Source organism: Malaclemys terrapin, chromosome 3 (genome assembly GCF_027887155.1).
Source record: "Malaclemys terrapin pileata isolate rMalTer1 chromosome 3, rMalTer1.hap1, whole genome shotgun sequence".
In the NCBI taxonomy this organism is placed as follows: domain Eukaryota; kingdom Metazoa; phylum Chordata; order Testudines; family Emydidae; genus Malaclemys; species Malaclemys terrapin.
This window is the reverse complement of record NC_071507.1, coordinates 119,556,186-119,570,929: the sequence shown is the minus strand read 5'-3', so window position 1 is coordinate 119,570,929 and position 14,744 is coordinate 119,556,186. Positions and strand designations below refer to the sequence as shown.

Here is a 14,744-nt window from a genome sequence, read left to right as displayed (position 1 = left end):
CCTTTGCTACCCCAAATCTGTCCAACTAATCAGGCCACCACACTCTCTCCAGCCTCTGGAATGCAGTAGGAAACACTCAACAGGAGCACAAGATAGTTACTGTGGCTACCTCAGACTTGTCCCTCCTTCTATGGAAACCTTTCTTGTGTATCACACCATATAGTCCCAATGGCTCTAAATCTGAAATGTCCCTTTCTTTTCCTTCAGAGATTAACTCTTCCAGAGGTGAGGACACTTGCCTCAGTCAACCATTTCCATACCTAAGGTTCTGTGTCACAATCCTAAAAACCAGAATAATCTCAACCAATTCCCAGAGGAATGGAGTAGGCGAACAACCCATATTCTAGTGATAATTCTACCCTTATCAGAAGGTTTTGAAATGATTTTTAGTTTGGCTTGGTGTTGTGCCTTTGTTTTGGACTTTCCCATCAATGTCAGATGCAGGGCTCCAGCTCTGCAAGAAGAACTGAGCTACTTGGTCATCTGTTTCCTCCCTTAACACAATACTAGAGCATCAGCATAGGAAATTAAGGATGTCAGACTTTCCATATAGACGGTTCTTACATGTCTAATTTGAAAGAGGCATATCTGATTCTTGCTGTACATGGAATTACTCCCAAAAATGAAGGAAATTTGATTCCAATCTTACATTTAATACCAAAAAAATCCAAGCCTAGGTATTTTCTTACTGTGGGGCCATTCAGTTAGTTAAACTACTGACATAACTACAGTATGTTCTGCAGATGGTTGAGGAGACCTACACCACTCAATACAGTATGATTGGCTCTAAGTGGGAGTTGTCCAAGATGGATGTTGGCAGAGGATTACAGTTTAGCCTGAAGTGTGTAGTGTGGGTAGGAGTTTAAATGTTACCACACAACCCTGCTAAGCCTGCTTCTAATAATCCTGCATTTTAAAACTACCACAATGACAACTTTATCAAACCATATTAAAATGGAATTAGTCTAGTTTACAAATTTAATCCACAGAGCTGGAATGCAGTGTGGCCTAAATAGAGCACTGGACTGGGACTCTGGAGACCTGGATTCTATTCCTGGTTCTGCCAGTGGCTTGCAGAATGGACTCTGGCAAGTCACTTTATCTTTCTGTGCCTCCATTTTCCCACAGTATTCTTGCCAGCAAGTTAAAGAAGTATGGATTGGATGAGTGGATTGTAAGGTGGATAGAAAGCTGGCTAGATTGTCTGGCTCAACAGGTAGTGATCAACGGCTTGATGTCTAGTTGGCAACCGGTATCAAGCGAAGTGCCCCAGGGGTCAGACAGTTTTGCTCAACATCTTTATTAATGATCTGGATGATGGGATTAATTGCACCCTCAGCAAGTTCACAGATTACACTAACCTGGGGGGAAAGGTAGATACGCTGGAGGGTAGGGATAGCATCCAGCGTGATCTAGACAAATTGAAGGATTGGGCCAAAAGAAAACTGATGAGGTTCAGTAAGGACAAGTGCAGAGTCCTGCATTTAAGAAGGAAGAATCCCATGCACTGCTACAGGCTGGGGACTGACTGGCTAAGCAGTAGTTCTGCACAAAAGGACCCCGGGATTACAGTGGACGAGAAGCTGGATATGAGTCAGCTCTGTGCCCTCGTTACCAAGAAGGCCAACAGCATATTGGGCTGTATTGGTAGGAGCATTGCCAGTGGATCGAGGGAAGAGATTATTCCTCTATTCGGCACTGGTGAGGCCACACCTGGAGTATTGTGTTCAGTTTTGGTCCCCACACTACAGAAGGGATGTGGACAAATTGGATAGAGTCCAGTGGAGGGCAACAATAATGATTAGGGGGCTGGGGCACATGACTTACAAGGAGAGGCTGAGGGAACTGGGGTTATTTAGTTGCAGAAGAGAAGAGTGAGGGGGGATTTGATAGCAGCCTTCAACTACCTGAAGGAGGGTTCAAAAGAGGATGGAGCTCAGCTGTTCTCAGTGGTGGCAGATGACAGAACAAGACGCGATGGTCTCAAGTTGCAGTGGGGGAGGTCTAGGTTGGATATTAGGAAACACTGTTTCAATAGGAGGGTGGTGAAGCACTGGAATGGGTTACCTAGGGAGGTGGTGGACTCTCCATCCTTAAAGGTTTTTAAGGCCCAGCTTGACCAAGCCCTGGCTGGGATGATTTAGTTGGGGATTGGCCCTGCTTTGAGCAGAGGATTGGACTAGATAACCTCCTGAGGTCTCTTCCAACCCTAATATTCTATGATACTTCCCTCCTTTTAACATCTACTGACCTCAGAGGAGGTAAGTATTGTCTATAAGAGACATTATGAGGTCAGAGGCATCCTTTGTGGATGCATTGGGGTATCTCCATGTCCAGGAGCCTTCTGGATGAAGACAGAAGTGCATCTGACCTTAGGACTCCTACAGACACTTTATTAGAACTACGTATTGTCTCTTGTCTAAAGTCATTAAGAACAGTGGCGAAGTACAAGAAATTAAGCAGTTCATGCCTGTTTTTATGTTTAAAGCACAGGGATCACTAGATAGTAAAAATCTGTCAGAAGCTGTACATTAAGAGCAGACTACCTTTTTTTTTTTTTTTTTTTTTAAGTTCTCCATGTAATAAATCACTAAGTTTTCTCAGCGGTGTCCCAGCGATTGGGGTGTTTTGTGGAGAGTTCTGTGATGTATGTTATGTGACATCATGGTCAATATATCAGCTAATTAGAATCCTACTGTGAAAAATCAAATGTCTTCACATATATATTTCCTACTGTGGGGGAAAAAATATATATATTTTTTTTATTTTATATTTTTTTTTAAACCAAGTCCCCAGACTATAGCTGGTGCAAGACATAGCAGCCCACTCTTACCAGTGATGGCCTCAACCTTTTACTCCAGTTACTTGTTTCAAAAAAGGTGCAGGGCTCATCTCTTTTCTCTAACACTTTTTACAATCTCTTATGTAATTTGTTTTTTTTTTTTTTTAAATGAACAAATGCATATTGCATGTGAAATAAGTCTCTTTAAAATTGAGTGTCAATATCTAATCTCATAAACTTTAATTTATTTCCCTCTCTTTATTTATTTATTCATTCATTTATTTTGTAGGTAATAAAGGTTTCCCTGACCCTGATTTAATTTTGAAATTTGGTCCTGTGGACAGCACATTAGGATTCCTTCCGTGGCACATCAGACTGACAGAAATCATGTGAGTTGGGTATAAATCATTATGTTAACCAGAATGGAATATAGTCATTCTTTAAAATTAAAAAAAAAAAAAAAAAAAAAAAATTAAAACTGTTAAGTTAAAGTAGTGCAGAAAGAAAGAGATGAAATCCCTCCAGCAGACAAAAAGTAAGTCCTAAGTTCTTCTTGGAGACAGTGATTGTACAGAAAGTATCTGTTCTGTGCATCAGTTTTTACCGTCTCCTATTACAGAGAGAGAATATTGATTTGGTTCCCTGCTTTTGGGCTTTGCTTGTCTCCTACAAGAAGCATTTACTCCATTAGTTCTAGAGGTTTTTGTCCCTTGAAGTCCAGAGGATATATTTCTAGTGTCTCTGTTAATTGATTGTTGCACTTCAGTTCCTTTTCTGACCATGATGCCCGCAAAAAAAAAAAAAAAAAACTTCTAAAAAGTGTTGTCATGATCAGTTCAGTTATGAGGATCCCAAATCCTTTTGTTATATGCCCTGTTTGATAAGTTCTTCAGAAAAGATTCAGTAGCATCTTAAATAAAGACCATTGGCTTCATAGTTGAGAAGGTATCAAGCCATCAGTTTTGTGTGGCGGTGTTGTGCCTCTGCTTATATCAAGTTGTCTTTGAATTGTATGTGTTTGACCTTTGCTCATAACAGGAGCATGTCTCTTGCTGTTGATATGTACTTTTCACTTAGAATTAAGTTACGTAAGGCTCTGTTGCCCTCTGCCTACACATGGAGGTTGTTAAAATATACTTGTCCGTTTTCTAGATTTAACTGAAGAGATGTTATGGGGTCAGAGGCATTCTTTGTGGACGTGTTGGGGTTTTTCCATGTCCAGGAGCACTCTGAATTAAGGCAGAAGTGTGTCTGACCTTAGGACTCCTACTGACACTTCATTAATGAAGTCAAACCTGTAACTGTGTGCTTTAATAGAAAAAGGGCTCAATCATACTTTCACCAAGAAGATTTAAACTTTCTTCTGTGGTTTGAAAATATTCGAAAATTTCTCAGTGTTGTGGGAAGCAGCAGCTCTTTGTGCATTTTGTGGGCTACTTCAGAAGCCGTAGAAGAACTCTTAAATAAAGGGCATGGTAATGGTACTACATAAGTTGCTTAAGTACTGTAGTGTCTTAAGGCTTTTCTACACACAAACTTACCATATTTACACTGAAATAGCTAGCCTCTCCGTAATTAACACGGTTTTTATTTTGGCACAAGTCTCTGTCTCACACTTATTTCACAGTGCTCTGTAAGTGTCCACGGACAAACTTGTGCCAAAATAAAAAACTTGTTAATTACAGCCAAATTAGCTTTTTCAGTGCAGTTTGTGTATAGATAAGCCCTTCATTATGAGGGTTATTTGAGGGGTACCAGAACTCTGCAGCTCAGTTAACTGTTGTTGTTGTGATTGTGATAATTAACCAGAAATTACATTTCCTTGCCCGGGCAAATTCCTTTATATAAAATAGTTGCCTTAATATGACTCCTTCCTAATTTGTTTCCTCAGTTCTTTGCCTTCACACCTGAATATCAGCTATGAAGATTTTTTTTCTGCCCTCCATCACTATGCAGCCTGTGAGCAGCGTTGGGGAAAATGACTTCTTGCTGAGCACTCTGTCAGGCTTTCCAAGGAAGGGATCCAGTATCTCTGTTTACAAGCACCCTGTGATCTGTACAAGTCTGGTTCATAGTAATTTTCTTAATTTATCAACAAACTCAATAAAGTGTCTTACCTTTCTAGAGAGTCTGTCGTGTGAGTGTGAGAATCCTTCTGCAGAAAGGGGGAAATGCACAGGTTTGTTAATTTGTGCAAATGACCTTGTATAAATTTTAAGCGGAGCTGATCAAATGCTCTATGCCCCCACCTCTGTCTTTTTCTTTCCAGTGACCAAAATGTTATGTAAGAATAATGTTGCTCTTTTCTAAGGGGAAACATTCATAGTATCATTGTGAAAACTACAGGGCAATATAAGATGTTGCCACATGCATCGGAAAAGTGGAAGACTTGTCTGCCATTATATGCCTGTCTATTCCTTATCCTCCCTGTGTTCCTCATAGATGAACACTTGAGAACTATTGGCCTGGATATCTTCAAATATGTTAGGTGTGTGTTTGTGTATTGTGTATATCAGTAACTGTTCTGGTGACCATAAAAATGGAATGAAAAGATTCCCATTTATAAGCTGACAAGACAAAGCGTCTAATAGGATAAAAAGCACAGGTAATAAGTTTCTGGAATCTGAAGAGGCCACAGATTTTTTTCATTACCTTATTTTGGGATAAGTGCATTAAGCAGCAGTCTGTTATGAAATATCCAGGGTGAATTGTGGAGGTTTTGGGGGGGACAAGGATGTTTAAAAGCAAAAGCCTTCTAAAAATGTACATATAGCCCTAGATATATTCCCTTCTTCCCTAGGACCCAGCGAAGCCAAATTCCTGTTGAGTTCAATGGACACTGAATTGAGCACCCATAGGTGATGAGATGACGTAAATTGAGATTTCCAAAACATAATTAACATTGTCAATGACTTTTTATATTCCACTGATCTAGTACTATTCTTAAAATTAAAACTTTAAGTGAATTAAGTCTCTAGCTGGATAAACCAGTCTCAGATTGTGTTAGATTTAGATTTTGGGTTGCTGATTCTATTTTTCAATCTCTATTTAAGAAACAATACAAATTGCCACTGTGCTTTCCTTATTACTGTTTAGCCATAAGGCAATGTTTAATTGTGTACATTTCAGGGAAGTCTCCATCAGATGTAAATATACATTCTGAACTAGATATGTTCAAGACTGAGTTTAGGAAGTCTTCAAATAGCAGTGAAGAGAAGGAATGGATTTAGTAAACAGACAATGCTCTTATGTTTTTTTTTTTTTTTTTCATGTTTGCGATCATGAATGATGAAGCAATGTAACCAGAAGTGCAGCATTAGGTTAATATCTGAATAAAGAACTCTTGACAGTTATAGGGGGGAAAAAACCTCCATGACAGAATGTCCTCATTTAATTATTTAAATATAGAAAATACACTTGAAATAAAAGCTCTTAAATTGAAATTTTCATCTGTCTAAATGCTTTTAAGTATGAAAGAATAAGCAGTATCTAAAAAGAGAGCTGTACTGTTTATTGCTGAATGTTTGTCTTTTTGAAACTATATCCTTTATTTTGTCCTTTAGTTTATAGAATTGTTAGCTGATTCTTGAACAAGTGTTTCAGATCTGTCCACCTCCTCAGAGATTTAGTCCTCTTTTGCTTTCTCTTTAAGAAGGTGGGAAGCTTGGCAAAGCACTACATGGGAAATCTTTATTTCAGTTTAAAAAGGGAACTGTCAGTTTTTAAATGTGGGGGTTGTTTTGTTTTGTAAAATAACACACTTACTATGCTTTGTCATGGATAGATATAATGTTACAGTACAGGTTGGAGAGAGATTGTTAGCATCAGTAACTTTTACTTTTTATTTTCCTCTCCCTCCTTTTATATCGTATTGCAGGTCCCCAAAGAACCTATAATAATGTGAACTGCCTCATTTCAAGTTTTGTGTGAGACAAAGGGACCTTGATCAAGTTGCTCGCTGCTTTGAGCTGATCCTTTCAAGGACGTCAAGATGATATTCCCTATGGGTTGTAATGCCAGTACAGTGTATTTAATCTCATTCGTGGGGTTGGCTTTTGATGTTCACCCTGTTTCTACTATGATAAAACAAGATAGACAATTTAACATGCAATGGCTTCTTGGGGTCCCTGTAATTCCCCACTAAACATACATTTAGCTTTTGGGGATGGGATGAATGACTTGCTCTTGAAGAGAGAGCTTGGGTATTGTGAATTAATTTTTTCGCAAGGCAAAGATCACCATCATGTAAACATAAAGGTTGTCAAGCAGTTCTGGTATTGGCAGTAAACAGAAATAAAACAGGAAAATGAGACTTAATTCTGTGTTTCTTTTGATCTTTTCACCAATCTGCAGACTGCCAAAAAAGTCTTGCATTACCTGAACTGTTTTTTGGCCCTTAACAAATTCCTGAAAATCTTTACTAAAGCAAGTATTTCCTGTTTCAGAGCCAGACCTTAAGATTTAGTGAGCTGTGCCAAATACACTCTGTATATCCACAACTTGATCTTCGAATGTGTCATTGCAGTTAGCTCCCCCACCCCAGCTTGTCCTGTGTGAAGGTACATTATATAGCTGTGACATTGTGTGGCTGTAGTCTCTGGCTACATGTAAATAATGTGTAAAGCAAGTTTTTTATGATTAAAGAATCAATTTATTTAACTTTATTATTGAAAGTTAAAACCTGAATCTGTAAAACAAGAAACCAATAAAAGAATATAATCTTTCTACAGGCTATGGTGTTATATGAACACTTTCTCTAGATTTTTGAATTGGGAAATAATTTATATGGCTCACAGTGGAATGGTATCACTTTTCTCTCTTCTGGAGTGTCCTGCTCCAAGCAGGCCTTACCTCTTGGGTGAACCTCCAAAACATTTTTCGTGGACTGTCCCCCATTTTTTCTGTGAACAATTCATGTCCATTGTGTTCATATTATCATGCAGAGCATCTGCACTGGGGAGTTGGTGAGATAGTGTGGGGATGGGGGGTCAAAGAGGGGAGGGAGAATCTGAAACTTAACTCAGTCCTTTTATATAAAGGGATCTAAACTTTCTGCTGTAGAAGTGGAACCCAGATGCTTGTTTACATTTTTTTATTCTGTAAACAAGCTAGGAGATGCTAGTCCCTCAGCCACAAGGGGTTTGTATGTGTTCCAGTGAATCTTGCCATTAAATAGTAATACTTCCATAATGATCTCCAGTTTAGAGGAGGGAACAAAAAAGATTTAAGTGGCTTGTGATCAGTTGTTAGAGGTGGAATTAGAATGTACTAACCCTTGCTCTACCTTGTATTTAGTCCACTAAACCAATATTCCTCTTTGAATTACTTTTCTGTAGCCCAGTGATCACATTAGCTGTTCAGCTCTGGAGTAGTTTCAGAAGCCAGCTGGGGTGAAGTTTGTGATTTAATTTAGTAGAGTTTAAAAGGCACGACTTCATACTGCATATTCCAAAATCAGGCATCACTGAATAATGGGTCTCGGAGGCAAGCTCTGATCAGTCATCTGTGGAGGCAGAACTCTGAATAACCTAATGATCTGTTGTAGGTTTTCCCATATTTTCAACCTTAATAATTAGTCTTCAGAATGTAGATCTAAACTGTCTTTTCATGGGAAAGGTTTATAAACAACTTTCTTAAATTTTAAGATAATCACACTAAAGATCCTTAAAATGAGGGAGTGGATGCACAGTTGGATCAGTTTTTACCAGCAGTGACAAAGCACTTGAACTGAGACAACATTCCTTTCATGTAAGGTCTCTACGTTTATCATAACAGGTGCTGGTAATAACCTCTGTGGTTTGGTTACAAAATACTCTTCTTGTGATGCTTTTTCTACACACTTAACATTGTGAAACTGCTTGCATAACTGAAACTTGGGGAAACTTATCCCAAGCTGCTCCCTGGGATCTTGAGTTTCTCTCAGTGGAAATGGAGATTTCTCCATCTTAAACAATACCTCTATGTGTACACATCAGTCCTGTCAGGCATTTTAGAAGTGTTGATGTCAGGATTTTTGGAGTAGCTGGACTAAAACCTGTAGGTAGGGTCCAGCTGAGCTAATGCCATTTTCTAAAAGCTTCGTATTCACAATGAGAAGAATCCACAAATTGTATATTTGAGAGGGTCAACAAACATGGACAAGAGAGATGCAGTGAATATAGGATACTTGGACTTTCAGAAAGCCTTTGACATGGTCCTTCACCAAAGGCTCTTAGCTAACTAAGCAGTCATGGGATAAGATGGAAGGTCCTGTCATGGACCATAACTGGCTAAAAGACAGGAAACAAAGGGTAGGAATAAATGGTCCATTTTCAGAATGGAAAGAGGTAAACAGTGGAGTTCCCCAGAAATCTTTACTGAGACCAGTGCTGTTAAACATTCAAAAATGAGCTGGAAAAGGGGGTAAACAGTGAGGTGGCAAAATTTGCAGGTGATACAAAATTACTCCAGATCAAGGATCAGCAACCTTTGGCACATGGCCCACCAGGGTAAGCCCCCTGGCAGGCCAGGCCAGTTTGTTTACCTGCCATGTTCACAGGTTCGGCTGCTCGCAGCTCCCACTGGCCGCAGTTTGCCGCTCCAGGCCAATGGGGACCGCTGGAAGCGGTGGCCAGCACATCCCTTGGCCCACGCCGCTTCCCACAGCCCCCGTTGGCCTGGAGCAGCGAATTACAACCAGAGGGATCGGCAGGTAAACAAACTGGCTTGGCCTGCCAGGAGGCTTACCCTGCTGGGCCGCGTTCCAAAGGTTGCCGATCCCTGCCCAAGATAGTTAAATCCAAAGCAGATTATGAGATCCCTTTGTAATTTCACAAACACAGTGATGAAATTCAGTGTTGATAAATGCAAAGTAGTGCACACTGGAAAACATAATCCCAACTACACATACAAAATGATGGGGTCTAAATTAGCAGTTACCACTCAAGAAGGATCTTGGAATCATTGTACATAGTTCTCTGAAAACATCTCCTCAATGTGCAGTGGCAGTCTAAAAAGCTAACAATGTTAGGAACTATTAGGAAAGGGATAGATAATAAGAAAATATAATGCCCCTATATAAATCCATGGTACACCCACACATTGAATACTGTGTGCAGTTCTGGTCTCCCCATCTCAAATAGAAAAGTTAAAGAAGGGCATCAAAAATAAGGATACAAAACAGCTTCCATACAAGGAGAGAATAAAAAAATTGGGACTGTTCAGCTGGGTAAAGAGATGACTAAGGAGGTGGGGGAACATGCTGGAAGTCCACAAAATCATGAATGCTGTGGAAAAAGTGAGTAAGGAGGTCTTATTTACCCTTTCACATAACAAGAACCAGGGCTCACCCAGTGAAATTAATAGGCAGTAGGCTTAAAACAAAAGGAAGTACTACTTCACACAATGTGTAATCAACCTGTAGAACTTGGTGCCAGGGAACGTTGTGAAAGCCAAAACTGTACCTAGGTTCAAAAAAGAATTAGATAAATTCATTGAGGATAGGTCCATTGGTGACTATTAGAATAAGATGGTTAGGTATGCAACCTCATGCTTTGGGTCTCTCTCAGCCTCTGATTGTCAGATACTGGGACTGGGTGACAGGGAATATATCACTTGATTACCCTTTTCTGTTCATTCCCTCTGATGTGTCTGACTGTGGCCAATGCCAGAAGACAGGATACTGAACTAGATAGACCATTGGTCTGACCTAGTATGGCAATTATGTATTTTGCACTAGTTAATCAAGCCCCCTAAACTCTGACCCACAGTGAAGTGTCTTGCATTGGGAAGTGAGTGCCCTATTCTAGATTTCCCCTGCACACAGGGGAAAGACATCCTGTATAACACCTGCCTGTGATAATGGGAAGTCCATTACTCATGTAATACCCAACACTTGCTGCAAGTTAACTACACTATAGCCCTGAACATCAGTATATTTTTCTTTGAGCTGAACTCTTATACCTAGCTAATATTAGCTTCCTAAACTACTTGCTGCAGTGAAAATCATTGAGCTGCAAAGTCACCTGAGACCATTGTGAGCTCTCTGTGTGGGATCTGGAGAGAGGTAAATTTGGGAAAAACTATACTCTGCACATCTTGGTGTGGACCTGTGGTTTGGGTTATTTTTTGTTTTTGGGGTGGGGTAGGGGGTAGGAAAGTGTTGGTGAGTTAGGCATTCAGCACAATGGCTCATGCATGGGGGAGCTAATGCTTAATTGGGTTCTCTGGTTTGGGGAGCTGAAGCCTGATACAGTTACTTGTGGGGATACTGTACTTCTGGGGCTGCAGGCATTGTATCCCGTTGTAGATCAGCTCAGGGTACAAAAATGTTAATGAGAACTGACTTGGGTTCTGAATACTTAATGTGTGCCTAAGTTTAAACAGCCAGAGAGCTGAGAGAGTAAATTGGTTTCAGAGGAGATTTAAAGTTATGGACATGGACACAAGCTACTTGGAGATAAGGGCTCTCCCCCCAAGATTTTGGTTATACTGTGTTTGCTCTTTCTTTTTTTACCAGATATACTTAAGATTTACAGGAAAAGAGATGGTAGATTTACTCAAAGTTGACTTTTCTGAATACCACTATTACTTGAAGAGCAGAGATGGCTACTCGTAAGAATGGCCCTACTGCGTCAGACCAAAGGTCCATCTAGCCCAGTATCCTGTCCAGTGGCCAGTGCCAGGTGCCTCAAAGGGAATGAACAAAACAGGTAATCATCAAGTGAGCCATCCCGTCGCACATTCACAGCTTCTGGCAAACAGAGGCTAGGGACACCATTCCTGCCCATCCTAGGTAATAGCCAGACATATGTTGGTAGAGGTTGGCACAATATAGAATCCCTCCTGAATTCTGTTGGGGGAGAATCCTCATTAATCATGCAAATCTCAACTCTCAGCGATACCCACAGACTCCATTCTGCCTTTTCAATCAGATGGTTGACTTTTGTGAACAGTGTGGGAGAGAACAACTAGAACAAGCGCCTAAGGAGACTGCTTGTATTTTACTTATACAATATTTATCTATTGAATGTCCCATTGCTTTTGTATCACGAGGGAGGGTAAATAGGAATGCCTGGTAAGCTTGGAAAATGTGGTAAAGGAGAGAGATAACACCCACAAGTAAATCTGATCTGGTTACATTCCCAAACACAGATGCCACCTTCTTGCCAAAGATGTGGCAATAACAAATAAAGCCAGCCAGGTCAGTAGCCTTTCAGGCAGCTGCTGCCTCCCACGTCTGCCACTATAGCTATGCTGGCATGTTTGTGTCCCCTTCTAGTTTAAAAATCCTTTCATGATATGTGCTTCTCTGGATGACCTGAGTGTGACAGCAAAAGCAATGAGTTATAATTCAGTGTCGTAACACCAGCTCTGGCTAAAGCTGTGGAAAGCAGGTGGTGGTCATGGTGAAGTACACTGGGGTGAATGCTCTGAGACCCTATGGATAAAACTCCCATGGAAACGTCCTTTGGGGGGTGGGGGAGGAATCTAAGAACCTTGTTCACCTTCATAATTAAAAAGAAAATAGACCCTGTTGTGGGTCCTGGCATACCTTTCAATCAGGTAAGACTTACACGAGGCTTATCAAACCACCAAGAAAATCAAATGGACCTTTACAACACATTTTTTTTTTAAAAAAAGGAGATGGATGCAAAGCATTTTCTTGCACTTTCAAGCAAGCATGACCATAGGCTTACCCAGTCCTATGTGATTCCCCCACAAAAGGGGCATGCTGCAGGAAATGTTCATGTTTTGGATCCATATTATGCCAGGCATATGGGTCTTAGACACATCCGACTTGGGTTACTTCTTAGAAATGAATGCAACTTCAAATCCAACGTTACTGACACCACCTACTTCCTCTAACCAATTGAAACACCACCATATGTAAAGAGCAATACATCACTGGCTCTATATATTCTTAGAGCAAATGAGGACTCTAATCCAAGCATTCCATCAACAACAGAGCAGTACTCAATCTGAAGTTTTCTCTCCAAAAGCTAAAGTTTCAGGAGGGAGACCACCCATTTTCCAGTCAGAGAATTTTTATCTACATACTACTTTATAACTTTCTCAAGAGAGGTCTGTCCACTTAATGTGCAAAAGACAACCTCCTCAATATGCTGCTTTTTACCCTTTGGTATACCTACTTCTCTAAGAGTGTTTTACCAAAGTGCTACTTATCTTCTATACGTGAACTCTTTCCAGCTTCCCATTATAAAATGACCTGTTCATCAGAGCACCTTGCCTGGAGAAGACTCACAAAGCAATTATTTCACCTGTTCTGGAACAACACAGATTTGTCAATACTACTAAGAGTTATATGCCTCCACACAGTTTATTGCATCTGGGGAAGTCCTAGATGCCAACTTTCAAAGTGGCTTTTGTTTTTTGTTTTCTCTAGTAGGGGCTGGTGCCCAAGATACCACCAATGTTACCAATTCTCCAGTTACATCTTTGAGGACTCTGATGGCTTCCTGGACTGATGTACTGCTGTGGGTGAAGTTCTATGTACTTCCTCTCAAGAAGTTTCTCATCTTCCTTAGCCCACAGTCTGTGTCTTCCCTAGTCCTAGTGCTCAAAGGAGCATAAAGAGAACATGCTCGCTCTCTGTGTGGCTAGAAGAAGGTAGGTACTCAGATGGCCACACCATGTCAGGGTTGGTGGTGACAATCAATGGCCATTTCAGAAGCTCAGTCAGGGAACATGAACAAACACAGCTCCGACACTATAGCAAGTGGCTTGAGCTCAGAGCAATCAATATGCCCTAACAACCCCAACTCCAATCCTGATCAACAGGCATCCTTGTGATGTCTTACAATGCTTTCAGCAGGGACTTATATCAACAAGCAAGAGAGGTACCAAATCCTTGCTCCTTCTACAGGAGCCCAGTCTCCATTGTTCTTGGGCAGACAGGAATCTACACAAAAGGGGAGCTAACCATGAAAGATAGGTCAAGTTGGTAAAGAATACACGTGGGAGAGTGGAGCCCACACTCTTTTAGGGGAGACTTGGGGCCCTGCATACCCATCAATTGACCTGTTTACATTTGGGACCAGACAAAGATACTGAAATTTTCCTTCCAGATATAGCAATGAATAAAGGATTGCTGCAGTTTTGCTCTTCCCTCATTGTCAAAAGCATGATTGTATGTCTTATTACCATTCATAGTGCTCTCCAGTACTATTCACCAGAAAAAGACAGCAGAAGTGAGGCTGATGGCTCCACATTCTTCATGGCTCTCAGATCCAGTTCAAATGTCACCCATCACTCTGGTATTCTTCCCCCATAGGAAAGACCTGCTCTCACAAGGTTCAGCAGCCAGGACCAAAGAAAATGAAATTTACCTGCTTGGTATTTGAGAGGCACCAATTAAAACAGATTATTCAGACATATTCATAAGCACTTTTTTTAGGTTCCAGAAAGTACTCAATGAATAGGGCATTGTTCTGAATCACCTACTATGTTCACTATAAAATTTTAGAGCTCTCAACATGTTCAGAGTATACCAGAGGTTCTCAGAATGTGGTTTGTATATGGGCAAAAAGATGGAATGAATTCTTATGACCTATAGAATATAGAACATATTGTAGGGGTGAAGGTTGTGTTAACTCTTTGCACACCTTTGCCCTCTTCAGGTGTCCAGTGCATCTATTGATGAAGCATCACAGTCCAAAAGTCTTCTTACCAAAAGTGATTGTCACCAGGAAGACAACCTTTAGAAAGAATATAAAAGCACTACTAATAAGGGATCAAAAAAGGATAGTTAGTATTAGATTTTAGTCCCCTGGCTGCATTTCCATATTAGCCTAAGCCTGATATGTGAAATAACTCTGAAAACGCTGATGTCCAGATGAAATGATGTCTTGTTCTCACGTACTGCTTCTAGCACGTTGGAAAAGGTCACCAGTTTTACCGTTGCTTTGACTAGACCCATGCTAATGACTTTGCACCCTGCCTTAAATAAATAAACCACGCCTTT

At 40.5% G+C, this 14,744-nt stretch overlaps 1 protein-coding gene across 1 annotated transcript in view; it reads left to right on the top strand.

Moving 5' to 3' along the window:
- Positions 1–7,506, top strand: part of NUS1 (NUS1 dehydrodolichyl diphosphate synthase subunit) — a 35,543-nt gene extending 28,037 nt beyond the window's left edge. The window contains exons 4-5 of the mRNA XM_054022839.1: positions 3,072–3,171; positions 4,674–7,506. Of these exons, the coding sequence (XP_053878814.1) occupies positions 3,072–3,171; positions 4,674–4,764 (191 nt within the window). The 3' untranslated portion in view covers positions 4,765–7,506. The remainder of the gene's footprint in view (positions 1–3,071; positions 3,172–4,673) is intronic.
- The last annotated feature ends 7,238 nt before the right edge of the window (positions 7,507–14,744 follow it).